This window comes from Chrysemys picta, chromosome 3, assembly GCF_011386835.1.
Source record: "Chrysemys picta bellii isolate R12L10 chromosome 3, ASM1138683v2, whole genome shotgun sequence".
Classification (NCBI taxonomy): Eukaryota; Metazoa; Chordata; order Testudines; family Emydidae; genus Chrysemys; species Chrysemys picta.
Genome location: NC_088793.1, coordinates 66,186,745 through 66,209,135, shown reverse-complemented (window position 1 = coordinate 66,209,135; position 22,391 = coordinate 66,186,745). Strand labels below are relative to the sequence as shown.

The following is a 22,391-nucleotide window of genomic DNA, read 5'->3' as shown; positions in this document are numbered from 1 at the left end:
ACTGTTTAGGCAAAGAAGAAACTTCCCTTCCTTTCCCCTCCAATGTCCTTAAAAACAAATTGGGATTTAATTGTTATTATAAAACATTTCTCCAGCGCTGTAAAATCATATGGGGCATTATAAACACAAGTTTAATTCCTACAACCCCTTCTTTCCTGAGGAGGGTCATTGGGGATACTCAGGTGAAGAAGCACTTCTTAGCCCAGCAGTGAATATGTTCTGGTCTTGCAGGAGGTGGGTAACTGGTAGAACTGAGTTCAAAGCTGGCTACTGGGAGCAAGAAATGCTCTCTCTGTTACTGGTATCAGGGGGTAGCCGTGTTAGTCTGTATCTACAAAAACAACAAAGAGTCTGGTGGCACCTTAAAGACTAACAGATTTATTTGGGAAGTGAGGTTTTTACTCACGAAAGCTTATGCCCAAATAAATCTGTTAGTCTTTAAGGTGCCACCAGACTCTTTGTTGTTTCTGTTACTGGTAGTGTGACCAGACAGCAAATGTGAAAAATTGGGTCAGGGGTGAGGGGATAATAGGAGCCTATATAAGAAAAAGACACAAAAATTGGGACTGTCCCTATAATATCGGGATATCCGGTCACCCTAGTTACTGGGATGGGATAGCGGGGCACTCCCCAGAAGCGCTTTGTGGGAGACTCTTATCTCTGTGCGGTGTGCACGGCGGGCACTGCAGTTCCAGAGGGCGCTGTTGGGGCGGCAGGGAGGGCGGCGCAAGTATGCTCCGCTCTTGATTCTTCTTTGGTGAAAAAGCTTCCTGGGCTGGGTTCAGACAGTCCCCTCTCCACGTGGGTTCACCGGCGGGCAGCTTGACCGGGAGTAGGCTGGGCGATCTCCAGGGGTGTTCCATTGCCCCGTAACATCAGGGGCCCGGGCAGAGAGCTTCGGGCGGCGCGCACATGGAGGAGTCAGTTTTCCTGGAGATCAGGCGGAGGATGCAGAGCGGGCTGCTGATTATCCGGTATTGCAGAGGAGCGGCTGTGTGCGCTTCCCTCTCCCTGCGCGGGGCCGAGCCCCTTACCTTGCTGCCTAGCTGTGCCTGCTCAGGAGCTCCTGCTCACGGGGCTTTTGGAGGCACTGTGGGGACAGCGCATCTGCAAGCGTGGCTCTTGTGGCGGCTGGAGTTCTGGGGTCATTCAGGTGCAACCGCTTGGGTGACAAGAACGTGCCCTCTCCCCAACTTTTACTGTTGTGTTGGCATTTTGATGCACCCAATGCTCCTTGTGTTGCTTGACTGGTGGTTACCTAAGCACAGTCCCCCTTGTGCTTTTAGTCGCTATCCCAGCACCGCGTAATCTCACTAAGTAGTCCTAGTTTCTAATTTTACTCGTAATGTAATTTCTAATCTTAAAAATCATTACATATCAACTGAAAAGCATTTAGATGGTGTTCCTCTATTTACTGAGGTATTTATCTGATTCTGTTTCATATATTCTTTGAATTCTAATCTTAATTGCGCAAATAAACCTGTTTGCCCGGCTTCCCCTCCCTCAACAAATACATAAGTAACTTTCAACAATAACATTTGCAAATGCGTCAAAATCTATTATGTGGGCACTGTACATGATTTGTGAAGTTCAATATCTTGACTGCAGAAATCAGCAAAATGCATTCCATATGTAATGAAAAGTGAAAAATGTGGATGAAAATGAATGAATATCATACTACTTACTATGAATCTTGGAAACAGTTGGCCCAGTGAATTTCAAAGGCACATCAAACCCATACAGAAAGTATTAAAAGTGACTTTTTCCTCTGTGATTTCTGCAAAATACTGTTTCCACATTTAAATGTGTTGGTTTCTTCTAATAAACAAAGGTCTGTTTTTCTGCCTCCCTCATAGTGTGGTCTGGGAACAGGCAACTACTAACATTAGGAACTGATATTTTCTCTTCTAGTTTTAATCTACTCTGAGGGTTCAGTGGGAATTATATGAGTGCAAGGAATTCAGGTTCAGATACCTTGGACCCAGTTCTATCCACATGCAATTTGATGGGAATTTTGCTGGTGATTTAAATGGGAGAAAGACCGAACATTTTATTTATAATTATTGTGACCCCTCCCACATGATCTTTTAAACATGTAAACATCATACTGTCTCTCATTTTTGTGTAATTTTGATACGTGGCTGGGATTTTTGACAGTTGAAACTATTTTTCCCATCACATTTTGTTTCACGGTTTTAGGTTAAAGAAAAACAGTTACATTGCCATCTTATTTCCCAATAAATAAATCTTGTGTGTACTAATTTGGAGACAAATATTTGTGGATTGTAGAAAAGCATGCATTAATTTTTGGTTTTAATCCATATACATTTCTTAACGTTGGACTCAACAAAAAATTGCATCATCCACAGCCACAAAATTTAAATAAATAAAAGTCAGAAGCATTTCAACTTTGAGAAAATTTGTTTGTTTAAACAAGTCAACATTATGTATGACTAAACCCTCATTGTAAAGCTTTCTTTCTAACTGATATAAAAATTTATGTGTATTTTAAATCTCTAGTGAGCCAAAAGCAGGAAATTTGCCAGTGGATATTACAGTGGCTCCAGGATCATTAGAAATAAAAAGTTGTCAAGCCTGCAAGATGATCAGCTTTCCTGCAGAGGTCAGGATTGTTCCTTCTTCCTGTCGAGGACTACAGTATATAGTTGGAGATGGTTTACATGTGAGGCTGCAAGTTCAAGCAGATTCAAATACAAGTAAGGGTGATCAATTATTTTGTTTTCCTTTGATTTAGACACTGTCTACCAAATTCCTTGAGAAGAAGAAAAGCAAGGCCATTGTTTAGAAAATATAATTTTTGTTTATGGATAATCTGAGACTTTTTACAAGTTATTTCGAACATATGAGGGAGAAACAAGGTGAGAAAATAACTAGGGCTGTCAAGTGATTAAACAATAATAGAATACTATGTATTTAAATATTTTGGGATGTTTTCTACATTTTCAAATATATTGATTTCAGTTACAACACAGAATACAAAGAGTACAGTGCTCGCTTTATATTTTTGATTACAAATATTTGCACTGTAAAAAACAAAAGAAATAGTATTTTTCAAATATTTGTAATAAAAATATAAAGTGAGCACTGTACATGTTGTATTCTGTGTTTGAATTGAAATCAATATATTTGAAAATGTAGAAAACATCCCAAAATATTTAATACATTTCAGTTGGTATTCTGTTGTTTAACAGTGCAATTAATCACAATAAATTTTTTAATAGCGATTAATTTTTTTGAGTTAATCATGTGAGTTAACTGCAATTAATTGACAGCCCTAATTTTTCAAAAAGAAGAACAGGAATACTTGTGGCACCTTAGAGACTAACAAATTTATTAGAGCATAAGCTTTCGTGGACTACAGCCCACTTCTTCGGATGCATATAGAATGGAACATATATTGAGGAGATATATATATATATATATATATACACACATACAGAGAGCATAAACAGGTGGGAGTTGTCTTACCAACTCTGAGAGGCCAATTAATTCTCTTATGCATCCGAAGAAGTGGGCTGTAGTCCACGAAAGCTTATGCTCTAATAAATTTGTTAGTCTCTAAGGTGCCACAAGTATTCCTGTTCTTCTTTTTGCGGATACAGACTAACACGGCTGTTACTCTGAAACCTAATTTTTCACTATAGCAACTTAGGGCTCCAGTTTTGAAAATGTGGCATATGCTGTCTACTTCTGCATCACATTAGGTAAGTTCAAATTCATCTGCCCACAATGGTACACTTGTAGCTTTGTTTTGATTCAGTCATATTTATTGATTATTTTTAGTTCTCTGTTATAACTGGGAAAATATGCTGTCTGAACTGGCTTTAGTTGTAGTGTTTTCTCTTTGCTGGCCAGCAGAGGGTATTGCTATATTGGAAACTGTCATTTTTTGAGGGAGAGCATGTTTTGTTGCTATGTTATATACCTGTACTTGGTTGACAGTTTAGACTATTGCTCTCCCTCTCCTCCCCACCCCCCCAATATCTAGTGTGGTAAGTTAAGGGAGGCACCATCACACAGCAAAGCCAGAGATCAGTAGAGCTTACATTAACAGGGTTAAGATTTAATTTTATCTAAATGTAACTTTACAAGGATCCTCTTGACCCTGACACAACTTTAGCCCCTCCAACATGAAGCTTGTAAAACTGTTAAAAATGACCATTCAAATACAGCGTGTATTCATTACAGTAAATGCTAGATGCTGTGAATATGGGTCTTCATTCAGCTCTGCTTGCCTGTTCTTTTCTTGTAAGCAGGCAGGATGTTGAAGTGTACAAAGAATTTGGTGTGTGGAATGTCAATATTTTTCTGCTTGCTTGTAGTAGTTAGAATCTCAGCTTTCTGGAGCTAATGAGTGGATACCCAGGTTTTTTATGTGCAAATTTATGGAGATTCAACAGGAACTTGATGTTTATTATGTCCTCTTTAATATCTGTAGAATTAATTTCAACTTTGAGTGAAAGTCTGAAGGCGCAGAAGAGTTGCACCTTTTACTGTCAATCTTGTGGTGAAATCATAATAAAAGAACGGTAAGAAATAGTTTTATGTTTTATATTAATAAATGCTGCATAACATAAGAACATACTGGGTCAGACCAAAGGTCCAGCAAGCCCAGTATCCTGTTTTCCGACAGTGGCCAGTGCCAAGTGCTTCAGAGGGAATGAACAGAACAGGTAATCATCAAGTGATCCATCTCCTGTCACCCATTCTCAGCTTTTGGCAAACAGAGGCTAGGGACACCATTCCTGCCCATCCTGGCTAGTAGGCATTGATGAACCTAGTCTCCATGAATTTATCTAGTTCTTTTTTGAACCCTGTTATAGTCTTGGCCTTTACAACATCCTCTGGCAAGGAGTTCCACAGGTTGACTGTGCGTTGTGTGAAGAAATACTTCCATTTGTTTGTTTTAAATCTGCTGCCTATTAATTTCATTTGGTGACTCTAGTTCTTGTGTTATGAGAAGGAGTAAATAGTACTTCCTTATTTACTTTCTCCACACCAGTCAAGATTTTATAGACCTCTATCATATCCCCCTTTAGTTGTCTCTTTTCCAAGCTGAAAAGTCCCAGTCTTATTAATCTCTCCTCATATGGAAGCTGTTCCATACCCCTAATAATTTTTGTTGTCCTTTTCTGTACATTTTCCAGTTCCTATATATCTTTTTTTTTTTTTAGAGACGAGGCAACCACATCTGTGCAGTATGCAAGATGTGAGCGTACCATGGATTTATATAGAGGCAATATGATATTTTCTGTCTTATTATCTATCCCTTTCCTAATGTTTCCTAATATTCTGTTAGGAGTGGTTGCTATTCGTGTTAATCATGCACTAAGATGGACAGGTTAAAAGTCATATTTTTAAAAGCCTCCTCATCTGTTACTCATGTACACCAGAGATTGTTAAAAGTGAAATTATCTGAAACAAATCTTTCATCATTTACGCAATTTGTTTACTTTTGGAATGTCACTCAAAGTGGAAAATAACAAGAGACTAGGGGAGACAATGTGTTTCAGTGGTTAGGGCACTGGACAGGAATTTAGGAGATCTGGGTTCCTTTCCTGGCTCTTCACTGTAGCAGACAAGTCATTTTGTCTGTCTGTGCCTCAGACTCCCTATCTGTGGAATGAGGATGATGAGTCTTATTCTCTTCTGTGTTTTGAGGTATAGGGCTTTTCATCCATAGATAAGAGGTAAGTGTATTTATTAGTCAGTTTCCTTTTCTGGTTGTCCTACACTAACAAAGCACTTCAGTATTTTGTATTGCAAATACTGCAGGGAAAGTTTAAGTCAAAGAGATTGTTTAAGAAATGTTAATGGTTATTAATTAATTATAGCTTTAGGAGCCCTTTTTTAATATAAATGTATACATGTTTTTGTTTCCTTCTGCATTTCGGGAATCCTGTTTGATTCTGCTCATTCTGTCCTATAAATTCTCCCTTGTCAACAAGTTGTACTTCTAATGTGACCAACCAGAGTAGGTGTTGGTGGAAAGCTACCTTTTGTCTCCCAGGGAAAGGGTAAAATTAGCCCTTTGCCCTGAAAGTTATAGAGTCATAATAATGAAGTATAATACAATTTTTCTGAAGAGATTTTCTGTAGTGGTTAGTGTGCTTCTGTGGAACCCCATGTGCTGAGCACCTTCTACTACAGGACTTGAAGAAGCTTGGCACATGGAGGATGGGGCCTGTGCCCAGTAACATCTGTCGCTGTTAGGACACTCTCTCCCATTCCCCCTGTTCCCAAGATTTCAAAATCCTAAATCCGAACTCCTCCAAACTTGGGAAAGTTAATATCTCGAGCTGAACTTTTTATTGGACTCCTACAGCTAAATGGGCCAAATCGGCTTCCCAGATTTGAGCAGCCCTGAGCCTTCAGAAGTGTGTAAGCTGTACCTGAACTTTGTGTGTCTGCCTTATCTCTCTCTCTTACAAAGTCTGCAGATTGACCATGAATTTTAGTGCAGAGTTGCTGGGTTGTGTGGCTGTTGTGATGAGCAATTTGACAGCTTCAGCTGAACATGTGCACATTCTAACAGACGTACTTGCTATCTTTTAGGATCTGTGTCACTCCTAATATTCAAATTGGCAATTCAAATGTAATCCGTTTCTATTATATTGCCATCAGCTGTACTAATTTATGACTTACTCGAGTGTAACCAAATGATGATTCCATGGCTTTTCCTTATGAAGTGTTTTAGCAGCTAATTTGTGTTTTATTTTTATATATTTAAAGAATGACCAGAACTTTTTAAGTTCTTGTCAGTAGTATTTGTGATATTTTCAGTTGAATGCTATCAGCGGCATTTCCATCCCCAAATAAACATTTTCAAATTTTAATTTATTTACTATATGTATATGCATGGATACTGCACTCTTCTCCACTCCTGAGCACACAGAAGATCAAATTGGAATAAAAGGGTGAAGTGTGTGGAGCGTGGCAGTGGCTCTCCACCATGCTTTTCTCCTTTCAGGAAGCCTCTGGTGCTTGGTTTGGCTACACAGATCTGGAAGGTATGACAGGATGGAGCAGGGTAGCTGCCACTGTATCTGGTGTTCTCCTTTCCCACACTGCCTCATTTCCAAGCTGAAGTCAGTATTGTAGTTAATGCTGTTAGAAACAACATTAGTTCCCTCTGGCTTTGGCATCACCAGAGAGAGGGGTAGCGTATGACAGCTTGTGATAACATAGATGTTGGGGGTTGGGGGGGAGGGGAAAGAAGGTTGTAGAGATGTGTAGAGATGTTTTCCTTGCAGATGATCAGAGATCCACTGGATTAGAGCCTGATTCTTTCCACGAGTCTCATGGCTCTCCAGAGATACAGAATCATGCCCTCTGCCCCTTCCATACTACCCAATGTAGGGAAGATTGTCAGATTTTCCATGGCCTGAAAGCTGCAGAGATTTTAGCATGCTTTTTTCTTTCCTGCTGATTATACTGTAGAAGAGGAGGTTATAGACAAAAAGTACGCCTTTCAGGGCTTTGGTTCTGTCATTCAGTAGCTTTCAGAGAGTAGAGCAGAATGTAATTTAAATTAATTTTCATGAATTATCTTTTAAGGAGATTGCCCTTTCCATTAGGCCAAAAAATTATTTTTGCTACACAAGTGCTTTATATGTGCATTGAAAAATCAAATGCAGAATAAAGTTTTTTAATTATTGCATTACATTTACTGTTATGACTGAATTCCCAAGTTTTATGTGTAGAGCAAACATCTGACTACTTACTTGATACCTTTCTTTAATATAAATTATCAGAGGGGTAGCCGTGTTAGTCTGAATCTGTAAAAAGCAACAGAGGGTCCTGTGGCACCTTTAAGACTAACAGAAGTATTGGAGCATAAGCTTTTGTGGGTGAATGCCCACTTCATTAGACGCAAGTAATGGAAATTTCCAGAGGCAGGTATAAATCCGTATGGAGATAACGAGGTTAGTTCAATCAGGGAGGGTGAGGTTCTCTGCTAGCAGTTGAGGTGTAAACACCAAGGGAGGAGAAACTGCTTCTGTAGTTGGATAGCCATTCACAGTCTTTGTTTAATCCTGATCTGATGGTGTCAAATTTGCAAATGAACTGGAGCTCAGCAGTTTCTCTTTGGAGTCTGATCCTGAAGTTTTTGTGCTGTAAGATGACTACCTTTACATCTGCTATTGTGTGGCCAGAGAGGTTGAAGTATTCTCCTACAGGTTTTTGTATATTGCCATTCCTGATATCTGACTTGCGTCCATTTATCCTCTTGCGTAGTGACTGTCCAGTTTGGCCAATGTACATAGCAGAGGGGCATTGCTGGCACATGATGGCAAATATAACATTGGTGGACGTGCAGGTGAATGAGCCGGTGATGTAGCTGATCTGGTTAGGTCCTGTGATGGTGTTGCGGGTGTAGATATGTGGGTAGAGTTGGCATTGAGGTTTGTTGCATGGGTTGGTTCCTGAGTTAGAGTTGTTATGGTGCAGTGCGTGGTTGGCGGGTTGTCTGTGGGCGAGGACTGGCCTGCCTCCCAAGGTCTGTGAAAGTGAGGGATCATTGTCCAGGATGGGTTGTAGATCACTGATGATGCGTTGGAGAGGTTTAAGCTGAGGACTGTAGATGATGGTTCTGTTGGTTTCTTTTTTGGGCCTGTTTTGTAGCAGGAGGCTTCTGGGTACACGTCTGGCTCTGTTGATTTGTTTCTTTATTTCCTTGTGTGGGTATTATAATTTTGAGAATGCTTGGTGAAGATCTTGTAGGTGTTGGTCTCTGTCTGAGGGGTTGGAACAGATGTGGTTGTACCTCAGCGCTTGGCTGTAGATGATGGATCGTATGGTGTGTTTCGGGGTGGAAGCTGGAGACGTGAAGGTAGGCGTAGCAGTCGGTGGCTTTTCGGTATAGGGTGGTGTTAACGTGGCCATCGCTTATTTGTACTGTGGTGTCTAGGAAGTGGACCTCCCGTGTAGATTGGTCCAGGCTGAGGTTGATGGTGGGGTGGAAGCTGTTGAAATCATGGTGGAATTTTTCCAGGCTCTCCTTCCCATGGGTCCAGATGATGAAGATGTCATCAATGTAGCATAGGTAGAGAAGGGGCGTGAGTGGACGAGAGCTGAGGAAGCGTTGTTCCGGGTCAGCCATAAAAATGTTGGCATATTGTGGGGCCATGCGAGTGCCCATGGCGGTGCCACTGGTCTGGAGATATATATTGTCACCAAATTTGAAATAATTGTGCATGAGGATAAAGTCACAGAGCTCAGCAACAAGTTGTGCTGTGTCATCATCAGGGATACTGTTCCTGACAGCTTGTATTCCATCTGTGTGTGGGATGTTTGTGTAGAGAGCCTCTACATCCATGGTGGCTAGGATGGTGTTTTCTGGGAGGTCACCAATGCATTCTAGTTTTCTCAGAAAATCAGTGGTGTCACGGAGATAGCTGGGAGTGCGGGTGGCGTAGGGTCTGAGTAGGGAGTCCACATAACCAGACAGTCCTTCAGTGAGAGTGCCAATGCCCGAAATGATGGGGCGTCCAGGATTTCCAGGTTTGTGGATCTTGGGTAGTAGATAGCATAACCCCGGTTGGGGCTCTAATGGTATGTTGATTTGTTCCTGTGTTAGTGTAGGGAGTGTCCTGAGTAGATGGTGCAGTTTCTTAGTGTATTCCTCAGTGGGATCTGAGGAAAGTGGCCTGTAGAATTTGGTATTGGAGAGTTGTCTGGCAGCCTCCTTCTGGTAGTTAGACCTGTTCATGATGACAACAGCACCTCCTTTATCAGCCTCTTTGATGATAATGTCAGGGTGGTTTCTGAGGCTGTGGATGGCATTGCGTTCTGCACGACTTAAGTTATGAGGCATGTGATGTTGTTTTTCCACAATTTCTGCCTGTGCACGTTGGCGGAAGTATTCTACGTATAGGTCCAGACTGTCATTTCGACCCTTAGGAGGAGTCCATGTGGAGTTCTTCTTCCTGTGTTGTTGCGTCTGATGAAGTGGGCATTCACCCACGAAAGCTTATGCTCCAATACTTCTGTTAGTCTTAAAGGTGCCAGAGGAACCTCTGTTGCTTTTTAAAGAAAGGTATATTATTCTAAATTCAATGAGGGTTTTGGGGTGGGGTAATCTACATAAAGTCATACAATTTTATTTTTAAATTTTATAATGCAAAAAGATTTTCAATAGAGAGGATTTTAATGTATACTTTCTAAAAATAATGTTGGACTGCAGTTTTGGGGTATTATATAAATTAAAAGAGAGAAGAAAATCTGAAACAGTGTCTTCTTCCAGTATAGGACCCTGTGTGGGTAGAGCCTTACAGTAGCGTGGGGTTCCATTGAGGAACTGGACCCCTAATAAGCCCATGTTGTTGTATTAGATTGGCTTGAGTGAATCATTGCTCAATACAATTCAAACTCTTCTAAAATTGAACCAGTGCTGCATTAATTTGATGTCATTTATCCAGTTCTAGAGACAGATAAGGGCCCAGATCCTGGCTTCCCATTGACAGATGTACAAGGCCCAAAATGCTGTATTTCTGCATAGAATGGCCAAGCCAAGGGGGTAGATGGTCTGTTTAGGAGGGCTCTGCAGGCCCCCATATGAGGCAAGCTGTGGCAATGCTGCAGCTGCTATTGTTATGTAAGGCTGTGTGGGGTACTTGGTGGAGACTAAAGGTCTCTGTCTGGCAAGGCAAGGTGGGGGCTCTGGACTGCAGGTGCAGATCAGACATTGACAGGTGCCAGTTTACAGCAGGCTTTGTTGGTTTATGTTACATAATGCTTGAAGAAAACAAATATAATTGTTAAATACAACTCTAGTTGCTGTAAAGCAAAGAACACCATGTAGTAATAGGAGTGGATGGATTTGAGAGCAGTAAGGAAGATTGGATAAGGCATTTGACAAGCCCCAAAATAACTGGTTAGTTGATGGAACAAATATTGGTTGAATATTATGAGATAATGTCAAAAGTGATCAAATATTTTAAAACACTAATTTATTAGAACAGTAATAAAACAGTAAGTCTTGATGGTCTCCAGTAGGCTTAGTCTTAGAAAGGTACTTATGCCTCATTAAAAAAAAAAAAGTTACTTAAAGTTATTTTAACTCAGAAAAATGCCAAACACAATAAAATGAAGTTCTAAAAAATGAAAGAATGGAAGTATGATGCAATCAATAAAGTAGGCCGCTGTGTGCATCAAGGCGTTCGTGCTGGAACATTTGACAGTTTTTGACTGTGGTCAAATAATAGGTGGTCAATTGACTGGCTTGCCAAGCCTTGTCATAGCTACAGAATTTGTAAGGATAGCTGTGTGAGGGGTTGGAACCCCCCTTTCAGGGTGCCACAAGACGTGCTGGGGTCCCACTGAGCCCACCTGTCCCAGCAGCCTGTGTTCCCTTAATCTGTGTTGATGTGACAGGTTCTCAAGCCCCTTTCCAGCATACACACAGGTAGGGACACACCCAGCTGTAGAATCACATAGAGCTTGCGATCAGTTCTCTGTGGGAGGTCTCAGCTAAGGGATTGCCCAGCACTCACGTGCTCACCTCCTTCGATATGTAAACCCAAAATAATATTATCTTGCACTGTATAGAGAGATCTGCACAGCGCAAGCTCATAAAAATCACCCCCCCCCCTTCAATGTGGAGGGAGATATGCACAGCTTCTGACCCCCTTTCCCCCCCAGAGTTATGAGTTGCACAAACTGGGTTTTGGTATGAACAAGAAATACATTTATTAACTACAAAAGGAAAGTTTTAAGTGATAATAAGGGATAGGAAACAGAACAAAGCAGATTACCTTAGTAAATAAACAAAAACTGCAAACTGAGCTTAACACACTGGATACGTAGGATATAAATTACCAAATTGTCACCCTGAGTGATAAACAGGCTGACAGATTCTTAAGGCACAAGTTGCCTTGGCTTTTCCAGGTTTTCTTACATAGGTTAAAAATCCTTCTAGCCTGGGACCGTCACGTCCCACAGTTCAGTCTTTGTTCCTTAGGTGTGTTGTTGCAGGGATAGTGAGGTCCCCTCATAATGTCATTTCCCCCCTTTTATATCTTCTTCCCACTTGCTGGAAAGCTCTTTTGCTGTGACCTGGGTCAAATAGTTCCCATTGTGTAGTGCTATCTCTGAGAGGTTTCTATTGTACACAGTTCCTGGGGTAATCCTTGTGCTTGTGTGCATTTCCTCAATAAGCCATTAACATTGTTTGGCCTTTTTACTCTTGTACCCAAGAGGCTGCCTGTGGATGTTTTCAACCTCAAGACATGTTTCAGCAACACTACATGTGTTATGTATTACTTCACATACAACAATAGCACATACAATCCAATGAGGTATTACTGTCTGGCAGATCAAGACTTTTAGAATGACACCTCACAAGGCATAATTTGTATAAGACATCCTAATTACATGACAGTGGTGAATGTTGGGGTGTCAGGGTGTCACAAGCTGACCTTTAAATAGATTTTTTAATATATTTCAACTCTCATCTGCAGACAGTATTGATTTTGCTAAGGTGCTAACACAATCTGAAATCTATTGTGTTATCTAGAAAGAAGGAAACATGTGCAGAAGTGAAATATTTCATAAGAATACAGAAGGCACAAGAAGGTACCCAGGAAAGTATTGGCCTCTTAAGAGACCTGCTGATGGGAGACATGGTGGTGGTGGACTGCAGCGATGGGAAAATATGTGAGCATCTGCTGAAAGATTGTGAGCTAACTTTAGAAAAAAACATATACATTTGGTAAAGCAGGCAAAATTGCAAGTGCAGGCTTTAAGTAAGGAGACAAGAAACTGTACATAGAAGGCAGCAGAAAGAGAAAGATAGGCATGAGAGGAAAACACACAGGGAAGCTCAAAGAATGGCCTCAAAATCTTGCAACAAACAGCCTAGAGAATGACATGGGATGTGTGGAAGTGACGGTGCATCTAGCCATTGTCCAGCATTTGGGCAAAAGTGTAGAATTTGCTTCACTGTAAATGAGTGAAGGAATCCACTGAGAGCTCTGTGCACTTAAGAAGAGCAACACATCTGTGGGACTAGAGGAACATATCTGGGGAATTGCAGTCAGGCTTAGGAGGTTGTGGGTAATGTGACCATTTAAAAACAAAAAGATGTTATGAAACATTTTTCTGTAGGTATGTTTGGATTATATTGGTTTAAGGAGTAACTACTGTATTTCAAATATTTGAATTTTATTAAAGTAGGCATAAAAGAATGCACTGAGGAGGAATAAGAGAAGAGTTACTGTTTAAAAAAATAAAATGTAACTTTTGCTTTTCATAGGCCAGATGTTCAAACAGAAACTATGCAAGAAAATAGTGTGTAGGTGTTTCAGACAAATGGAATTGTTCCTGTATAGCTGTGTGTGTATATTCTGGCTTTGAGGCATCATGAAATATAGTAAGGTGTTTTGAGGCATGTGTGACTTCTGTAAATTAAATTTGAGTCTAACTTCAGGTTGCATTATCCAATGCAAATAAAAGCACTATAGCATTTTTTATTTTGTTTGCTTTGTTTTGCTTCAAAGTCTGATTGCCTCCCTGTGAGCATGGAAGGCCTTCAGAATGCATAACTGACCTTGGTGAGTGTATACTGCAGAGAGACCTGTATTGATGTTGCATGGCCGTCTGATGTAAAAAAGAGAGATGAGAACTTTAAAGAGAATTTTTTAAAATGCTCATTATTATGTTTTTCATGACTATAACTTGATGTATTTTATTTTTATCTCATTGTTCACTTCACTAGTTGTCAATGCCAATTTCTGTAGTCTAATCGCTGGGGATCTGGCTGAGCCTGAGTCTTTCCACCTGTTGGGCTTGATGTAAGATTCACCTGTTTATGCAGCCATTTCCCAAATAATCTTGTCATGAGTTGCTGCCATTGCCTTCTCAGAATTCATCCAATGGGCTTCAACATCTATAAGTATGTACCTTTTACTGGAGGAGGGAAGGCCAGCTCTTTCTTTTTGGGGGAATCTCATGTTTGCTTGTTTTTTTTGCAGTGTGTTCAGACCCATTGATGACAGGTGCCTTAGAAATGCTTGTAATAGATTGAAATATCTTGTTTTCTTTCCTCTATTAGGACGTTTCTCCGAGTTCTTCCCCTACCAAGTGAAAACTGGAGTGCTTTGGTTGAGGAGTGGTGCTGCCACCCCAATCCCTTTGCCAACAGTGCTCTTCACCCTCAGAATAACGACTGTTTTCTTGGACACACTTACTTTCTGGTGAATTCAGGAAGTGAGTCACATGTGCCTGGAACTGAAATAGTCCATTCAGAGACTGAACATTCTGCTTCTGAGAGGGGCCCTACCTTGGTAAAGTATTTTGTTTTAATAAATCTCAAAGTGTGACTTTTTAATTAATTTTTTTTAATTTTATTTTGGGGAGTGGACATTTCTGTGAAAGATCTTTATGAAATTCGGGGCTTGTAGAGTTGTTGACATCTGTTGTCTAGGAACCAGACTAAATTCTAGCATTTTCACAGCAATTGCTCCTAGTCTTAATATCACCTAGGTACACAAGAAATGATTCAGAAACCTCTTCTTTGAAACACACTTGGAATCATTGTAAAAATACTGTTCAGAGAACCTAGTACTTGCAAAGAAGACCGAGTAAAGCAAATGGGATTGGAATCACTGTAAAAATACTGTTCAGAGAACCTAGTACTTGCAAAGAAGACCGAGTAAAGCATATTGTCAGACAACGAAGAAGCAAAATCTTTGGATCACCCTTGATTAGACTGAAATGGAAACAGTGGTCTGTTGCTACAGGCTTTGTATAATCAGATGGGTAGTTAATTAAAACTGTACCTGTGATGTGATAGGAAGCTGTCAATCAAAGAATAGCAAAATAAAACCCAAAAGCTAAGAATGGGTGGAATCGAAGGGTAACTACATTTTCTGAAACTTTGCTGGACACTAAGAAGTAAATATGAACAAAACAGCTTGGCTATACAAGAACTTGTCAAATTCAGGATGTGGTTTGGGTCCAGATATAATATCGCTTCTCGGCTCTCTATGAGCTAAGATCAAGTGAAAAATTCTCTAAGTTTTATTTATGTTCCCACAATGCAAGGGGGCGAGGGTTAGAAATGCAAAGATGGACCCATGTTTTGGGAATATCTTTGTCCCACCACTTTGTCGTGGTTCTGATGCAAAAGCTGCACTTGCCTGGCAAATACTGCCTTCAAGTAACTTACTGGGCTTGTTAGGCTAAGATTAAACAGGCTGAGCCGCTCAGAAAGTCGCAGTATGAATTCCATGCACTGCTGGTCTCAGTCTGTGCCTCTTCCCATGGTTGAATGAACACCTTCCATGCCCTCTTGTGGGTTTCTTGAGATGCTAGGTGATTCATTAGTTGAAATTTCTCTCTGAATAAAGAGTAAGCTCAGTCTGTTCAGCATGGCTCTATATTTAGAAAATATTGCTGAAATAGTTGTGATTCCAAGAGAGTTAGGGCAGTACAAGCCCCTTCTCCCAGATCCTTTGGACTTTCAAATCTCCCACAAGCAACTGCTTTCACAGGGAATGCAAGGGTGACTCTGAGAGAGGGTAGCCAGGTGAGGGGTGCAGCTGAAGCACTTGCAGTTGTAGACATTGGGCAGCTGCACCCGAAACAAAATGGCTCATTTAGATGCACCGCTCTACTGGTATTTAGACCAGTTTAGTCCGACCAGCTCCATTAGAAATGAGACAAGTCTTCAGTGAAGAGGCACCCGAAGATTTTTTTGAATGTGATGAATCTCCATATTCACTTCCTAAAAATTGCCTTGATATCAAGATTTCTTACTTGGTTGTTTGAAAACCCTTGTATCACACTTGCACTGAAATTCTAATTTCTACACATTGATTTCTAGCATCAGTCAGTTACCAATCAAATGAGCACAACTTTAAGATCAAGCAGAAACTGGACTAATCAGGGAAAAATTCATATTGAAATACAAAATTCTTCCATAATCTAGAGAAAGTTATAGAAAGTTACAGACAACACAGATTGCTGTTGGCACAAATGTTCTCATTTTATAGTATGTTCATGCAGTCTGCACTAGTATGAAAGTTCCTTTTTAATTGCATAACAGTTATTGGAGAGTGTTTGCCCGTGACCAAAACAGTAGTAGGAATATAGCAGAGATACTTAAACAATCCTCTGCAGCCTCCTGTGGGACCCAGACAATGTTCTGCCATGGAAAACATATTGCTCACATTTTAGTCTAACGATGTAACACGGATTTTAAATGTCACATGGTCACACAGCATCCTAATAGTATCTCTTGGGGAAAATATTTTCCCTAAGACAATATCAAGGATCCTTAGAAATAGAAACACACACAAAAAATATTAGGAGAGGATCCGCCTCCATCTGCAGATTGCCAGCAGCTGCAAGTTGTCACATAGATATATTGATTTAATTAGTCTGGCTAAAAGTATCATCCTTTTTCTTCAAGCAGTGATACCACTGAGTTCTCAGTGTTTTCAGGTACCATACTGCACAATTCTCAGCCACTGCATGTAACTTTTAGCAGAAAAAGCACTCAAATAGTAGTTATCTGAGGAATACTGTGCTTATAGCTCCCCAACCTGCCTTCATTTATTGGGTGTTAAGAAACCCAGTCTCCTTACTTCCTGTCAGGAAGAAGAAAAGAAAGAAAGTTAGTTCTACTCTACAACTTTTGGGGGGAGAGTAAGGGGCAGGAGTTGGGAAAGGAGACGAACTGTGCATCTGTCTTTATTGGCTCCAACTCCAGAACAATGAGATCCACATTTCTCACATAATGTATCCTGTTAAGGCTGTAAAAAGTCAGCAGAGGCTAGAGAATTACTACCCTTGTGTTCCCACTAGAATCTTGGTCGGTGTTTCCTGCCTCAGTTGAAGTTTGCAGTGTAGACTGTCTCCTCAGTTTCCTAATCATAGAAAATAGGAAGTAGCCGTCTTCCCTGAGGGCAGCGGTGATTCAGTCGCATTAGAAACAAGAGCATTCTTACTAGGGGCAGCCTCACCTTCACCTGGCAAGTAGAATTCTCAAATGTACAGCATTTGAGCTGAATCAGGTTCCCATCTCTGTCCAAATATTGTTTAGTCTATGGGAAGATACACAGAGCTGGGAGCCAGGAGATCATGAATTCAGATCTCATCTATACCACACACTGTTTATATTTCTGTGCAGTCCTATCTTTGGACTCAGGGCAATCCCATTTCACTAATAAATTAACTGAGGGATTGCATAAGGTTCCTTTTACCAGAGCTAGGAGTAGAACCCAGATCTCTAATATTCCCAAATTGATACATTTTTAAGACCAGAATGGACCACTATAATTATCTAGTCTGATCTCCTGCACAACACAAGCTAAAGAATTTCACCCAGTAATACTGGCATCAAACCCATAACTTGAGCTGTAGCATATTTTTTAGATAAATATCCATTCTTGATTTAAAGTCTTCATGTGACAGACACAGGGTGGATTTGCTATGTGAGTTGTTCCAATGGTTAATTACACTCACCCTTAAAAAATGTGTACTTTATTCCTAGCTTGAATTTATCTAGCTTCGGCTTTCAACCTTGGGATTTTGTTGTCTTTTTCTGCTAGTTAAAGAGCCACTGTCAGAAATCTCTTCCCCATGTAGGTACTTGAAGACAGTGATCAAGTCATCTCTTAATCAAAGTAGATGGAGCTTCATAAGATATGTTTTCCAGACCATGAATCATTCTTGTAGCTCTTTTTTTTTTTTTTTTTTTTTGAAGCCTTTCCAATTTTTCAACCTTTTTGAAGTATGGACTCCAGAACTCAACACAGTATTCCAGTAACTGTCTCACTAATGCTGTATACAGAGGTAGTACCACTTCTCTACTCGTACTCAATATTTCTCTGCTTATACATGGAAGGATTATGTTCATGATCTTAGCTACTGCATAACCAACATGAGCTCCCAAGGTAATCTATCATTACCATTAAGTCCTTTTTTTGAAGTCACTGCATTCTAGAATACAGTCCCTAATCTTATACGTATTGCCTACATTCGTTGTTTCTAGATGTAATTATAATACAATCTAAGGTCATACCTTTACATCATACAATGAGGAAACATTCTTTAAAAAATGTTCTATTATGGGAAAAGATGATCTGTCATTTATGGTACAGTAGGCAGAAACACACAAATTACATTTGGTCATTTGTCATACGTTTTGGTGGCTTGTATCACACATGAAGGTTTTAAAGTTGAGAGGTACGCTGGCTTTAGTGAAAGGGTGGCTTCATTACAGTTGGAAACGATGGAAAATGGTGACCATCTTTTATTGGTGACCATACAATAAATGGAAAAAACAGTCGTCGTCCCCCAACCCTCCCACTAACTTGTTTTATTTATAATCATCATAGGTGTTATTTTTCTGTGTAGGTACAAGTTAGTCAGGCTTCAATATGATTTTTCAAGTTGAAAGTTTTCTTTTTCAAACTTTACTAAGCCTATACAAATGCCCATGTGAAACATATTTGCTTCACATATACCCCAAATGAACAGGTATAATGCTGATTGTGTAGATACTAGATGCAAAAATCTTGCTAATGAAATAGTATGAATGAAGGTAAGTGTTGAGCTCAGTTATATTGTATAAACAATATTCAATTTAAATATGAACTCTGGGTTTAATTTGTATAGTGTCGTCAGTGTACTGTAAGATTTAAATCAAACACACAACTTCTAAGTAACTCAGAAAGTTTAGAAGGCTGCAGTGAATGAAATAGCCAAGACACATCTCTATGTACATAAACATTCTGAGGAGTGAAGTATAAAGTTCACTATGCACTCTGGAGAGTATGTTAAAATTATACATTCTTTTTCAGAAGAGTTGAATGACATTTAAATGACATTTCTCTTGTCCTACAGAAATCAAAGAAAAATGCTAGAGTAATTTGTAAGCGCTGCAAGGCAATGCTGGGAGAGACAGTATCATCAGGTATGGATTACACAAACAAAACCATACTTGGTTGGCTCGCTCACTAAACACTAGAGGTTAAAAGTTCTGGAGAAAAATAATTTATCAATAGGATGCTGAGTTGATTCCTGTGGGTTCTTCTCTTTCACTTCTGAAAGGGTGAGATTGTTTCCACTGTCAAAACTATGAGGTTATTGGCCCCAGTAATTTATTTTGATCCTTGTTTATGTAGTGCATCTGGCCATATTGTTCTCTGTATTTTAACACTTAGCAAAATGAATGTTCCTTTTTATATGTTTGAACCATGCCACTTGCTCTGTTATAAAGTGGATTTGTAGCATAGACCCGGAGTTGTGATATGAACAACTCTGAGCTGAAATAATGGTTAGAGATTTAAATATGAACACAAGCATTTAGATTTAGCTTTTAAAAGATATCTACCTAGAATATAATGGACACATTTGCAATTAATCGTGGAATGCATACTTTGTATACCTTAGTAAATTTTGTTTAGTGTATAGCTTAAGTCTGAACTACATAACTAATATAAGCTCAAGTATGCAGTTCATCTTTCGTAAATAGTTCCTCTAAACAAAATAAGGTAGAATAAACTTTTTATAGATCATGTGCAAATGTTAATTTCTTTGAACAAAAATGTACTTCCTAGCAACTATAACTAATACAGTAGAAAAGGCTATAAAGTCTCATAGCTCAAAAGTTGGCAAAAACTTTGTGAAGTTGATTCATTTGAAATTTGTTAGTCACCTTAATTAATCAATCTATAAGAAATTAACATTGAAGTACTGTGGTGTTTTATCTTAGTGTATTTAAAAATGTTCTGGACTAAATGTTCAAATTAATAGTCTCGTAGACAATATTTGTTAGTAATATTTGTACAGAGGAGTAATTTATATGCATGTTTGCAAAAACATATTGTAAAATAGGAGTACATAATATGTGTCCAGACTCTGTTAATACTGTTATGTATATCTATAGATCTGTAATATTATATATTTATTTGAGTTGCGATTATTGCCTGGGAGTGGTATGTATTATTTATTTATATTATATAAAGGATATAAAATGTGCAAGATGCTGTGCAGAGCTATAGGAAGATAAGGTCCCCCCCCGTCCCAAAGAGCTTAAAAATCTGTAAAGACAAAGACAGATAAAAGGGTGGGAGAAAAGGACTTGTCATATAAGCAGTGTGGTGAGGGTGAAGGCTGTTAGTTCCATTAAAAAAATATAATTTATATATATATATATATGAGTTACCTAGACATTTGTTAGTTCTGATTTTTGTTAAGTTAACTGCCACTATTTTTGTTACTTTGGTTTTTAATCCTTACCTATTATTTCTTTTTTTAATTTAAATTTTTTCCTATTTTCAGTATATTAATTAAACCTTTACAATGCTGCACTCTGAGGAGTGAGGGCATTACTGCCCACTGGTCACTTTCAGTGCAGGAGCACTAGTTTTAACTAGAAGTTTAAACTACTTCAATCTACACTCTCTATTATACCTTGTAAAATATAATTATCCTAAATGCATTGCAGCTTTAATTGCCCTCTGAGAAATCAAATTTCTCTCACCATTAGTAAAAATCCGGGGATAACTACCTTGGTAAATGTAAAATAAAATTTTCCTCTGTTTTCAGTTTTTGTGCCTGACATTTGCTTTAAAATTTTACTTTCTACATTGTTGGGCCAATCTCCTGGTGTCCTGAGGAGTGTTTGGCAGACTGGTTATTTATTATTTTCACTGAGCTTTTTGTTTCCTACAATGGGACTGACAAATATAAAAAGGAGAGAAATGTCAGTGCTGCATTAAATGTAGAATAAGTAGGTCTCAAATACAAAGCCTATCTATGCTTAATGTGCTACTGCATCAAACTAGTTCTGTGATGAGGCTCTATTTTAGGTCAGACTGTCATTGGCACCCATGACAACATGGATAACAACATTGGTACAAAACTATTTTAAGTCTCAGTTAATTGGATTGCAAATGCATTGTCCCAGTCAACAGTGAAGGAAAGACTAGAATGTGGTTTAACTAGGAATGGGTTTAACTGGGCCACAACTTTTATTAAGTAACACATCTGGGAACTATTTGGCAATAACTCATCCAGTGGAGATCATCCATCCTTTGTAATCCTGGTGAAGAGCTGCTTCAGCGCCCTCACTCCTCCATTCCACCTCCTAGAGGACTACCGTCAGCACTTCACCCTGTTAAACGAGTCCTAGCACAATCGGACCCCACTGCCCTCCCCTTGTACAAGAGGTAAAGGGTTGGAGAAGAGGTGGTTGTCTCCTCACTGTGCAAGACATTGGAAGCCCCAGCCCTGTTACCCGCCTTCTTTAGGAGATGCCTTCTAATCTGCTTCTAGCTCTGGTTTATCAGGGAACTAGACAGCCTACTGACTGAGTACCTGTACTGGACACCTGCCAAGTTGTGACAAAATGAATTTTACAGCCTCACCTATCTTCTAGATCCTGGGACTCCTAAGAGGAGGGTGAAAAAACCCACACTGTCCAGGCCAGTCTGACAGTGAGAGAAAATTCCTGGTCTTGCTTTAATCCCAGGTCAGGGAAGGGGAAGCTTTTCTTCTTAAAGCAGAATGGTGCCCCAGAGCAAGGGCAAGGGTTTATAAGTGCTCCCCATGTGTTTGCAGGAGCCGATAGGCTTATGTTGAATCCTTCTGTCTAACCAATCAGCAACCATGCCCTTCTTAAGCCCAAAAGGAGGCTGAGTACTCACTGCTGGCTCAGAGAAAGCCTCCCCATGTCTGAGGCTGCAGTCAGGGGGAATGCAGGGAACAGAGCCATAAATAAGTGTTGTTTATTGTTCATAGTGGCAGGAGCCTAGTAGTGAACCAGGTCCCCACTGCGTTAGGTGCTGTACAAACACAGAACAAATGATGGTCCATACCCCAAAGGGCTTCAGACTGAGACAAGAGATGACAGATGCAGACATACAGAGGCTCTGACCCAGTGGACCTCATGTATTTCTGCTGCAGAAAAGGGCTAGCTATGATCTGAAGAGCTTGCACAGGAATTTCTAACCAAACTAGTGCATCATGGAGTTCTACTGCTCTGGCACTTGTGCTTCCATGCATGGGGAAATGATTGGGAGGGGCTCATCTAATATATATGCCAAAAATCCCAAACTTTGCCCTTTACCTTTTCTATGAAAAAATCACTTGGTGGCTAGAGAATAAAGTGACTCCCTTCGATCAACTCACGTAATTCTCAGCCCTGAAATCGTTTGAACAAACAGCACAACCATACAAATTCCAAAAATCTGATTTTAGAAATATGAATTTTTATCTCTTTACTACTGTCTCCACACCAGCTGCCTGAGCAGACATATAGCTACCAGTGTCTAACTTTAAAGATATACTGTATAGGCTCAGATGGTCAGATCTACAGTGCTAATCACCAAACTCTAAACAGTGCTGAAAGATGCTGA

The 22,391-nt window shown here is 39.7% G+C and overlaps 1 protein-coding gene across 4 annotated transcripts in view; it reads left to right on the top strand.

Moving 5' to 3' along the window:
- The first annotated feature begins 736 nt into the window (after positions 1-736).
- UBE3D (ubiquitin protein ligase E3D) overlaps positions 737-22,391 on the top strand; it is a 112,163-nt gene continuing 90,508 nt past the window's right edge. The window contains exons 1-5 of one of the 4 annotated variants that reach the window (XM_042847435.2): positions 737-974; positions 2,521-2,717; positions 4,460-4,550; positions 14,075-14,306; positions 18,874-18,943. In XM_042847435.2, coding sequence (XP_042703369.2) covers positions 913-974; positions 2,521-2,717; positions 4,460-4,550; positions 14,075-14,306; positions 18,874-18,943 — 652 coding nt within the window. In that variant the 5' untranslated portion in view covers positions 737-912. The remainder of the gene's footprint in view (positions 975-2,520; positions 2,718-4,459; positions 4,551-14,074; positions 14,307-18,873; positions 18,944-22,391) is intronic. The other 3 variants (XM_042847442.2, XR_010599510.1, XM_008177987.4) reach the window with 3 other exon arrangements.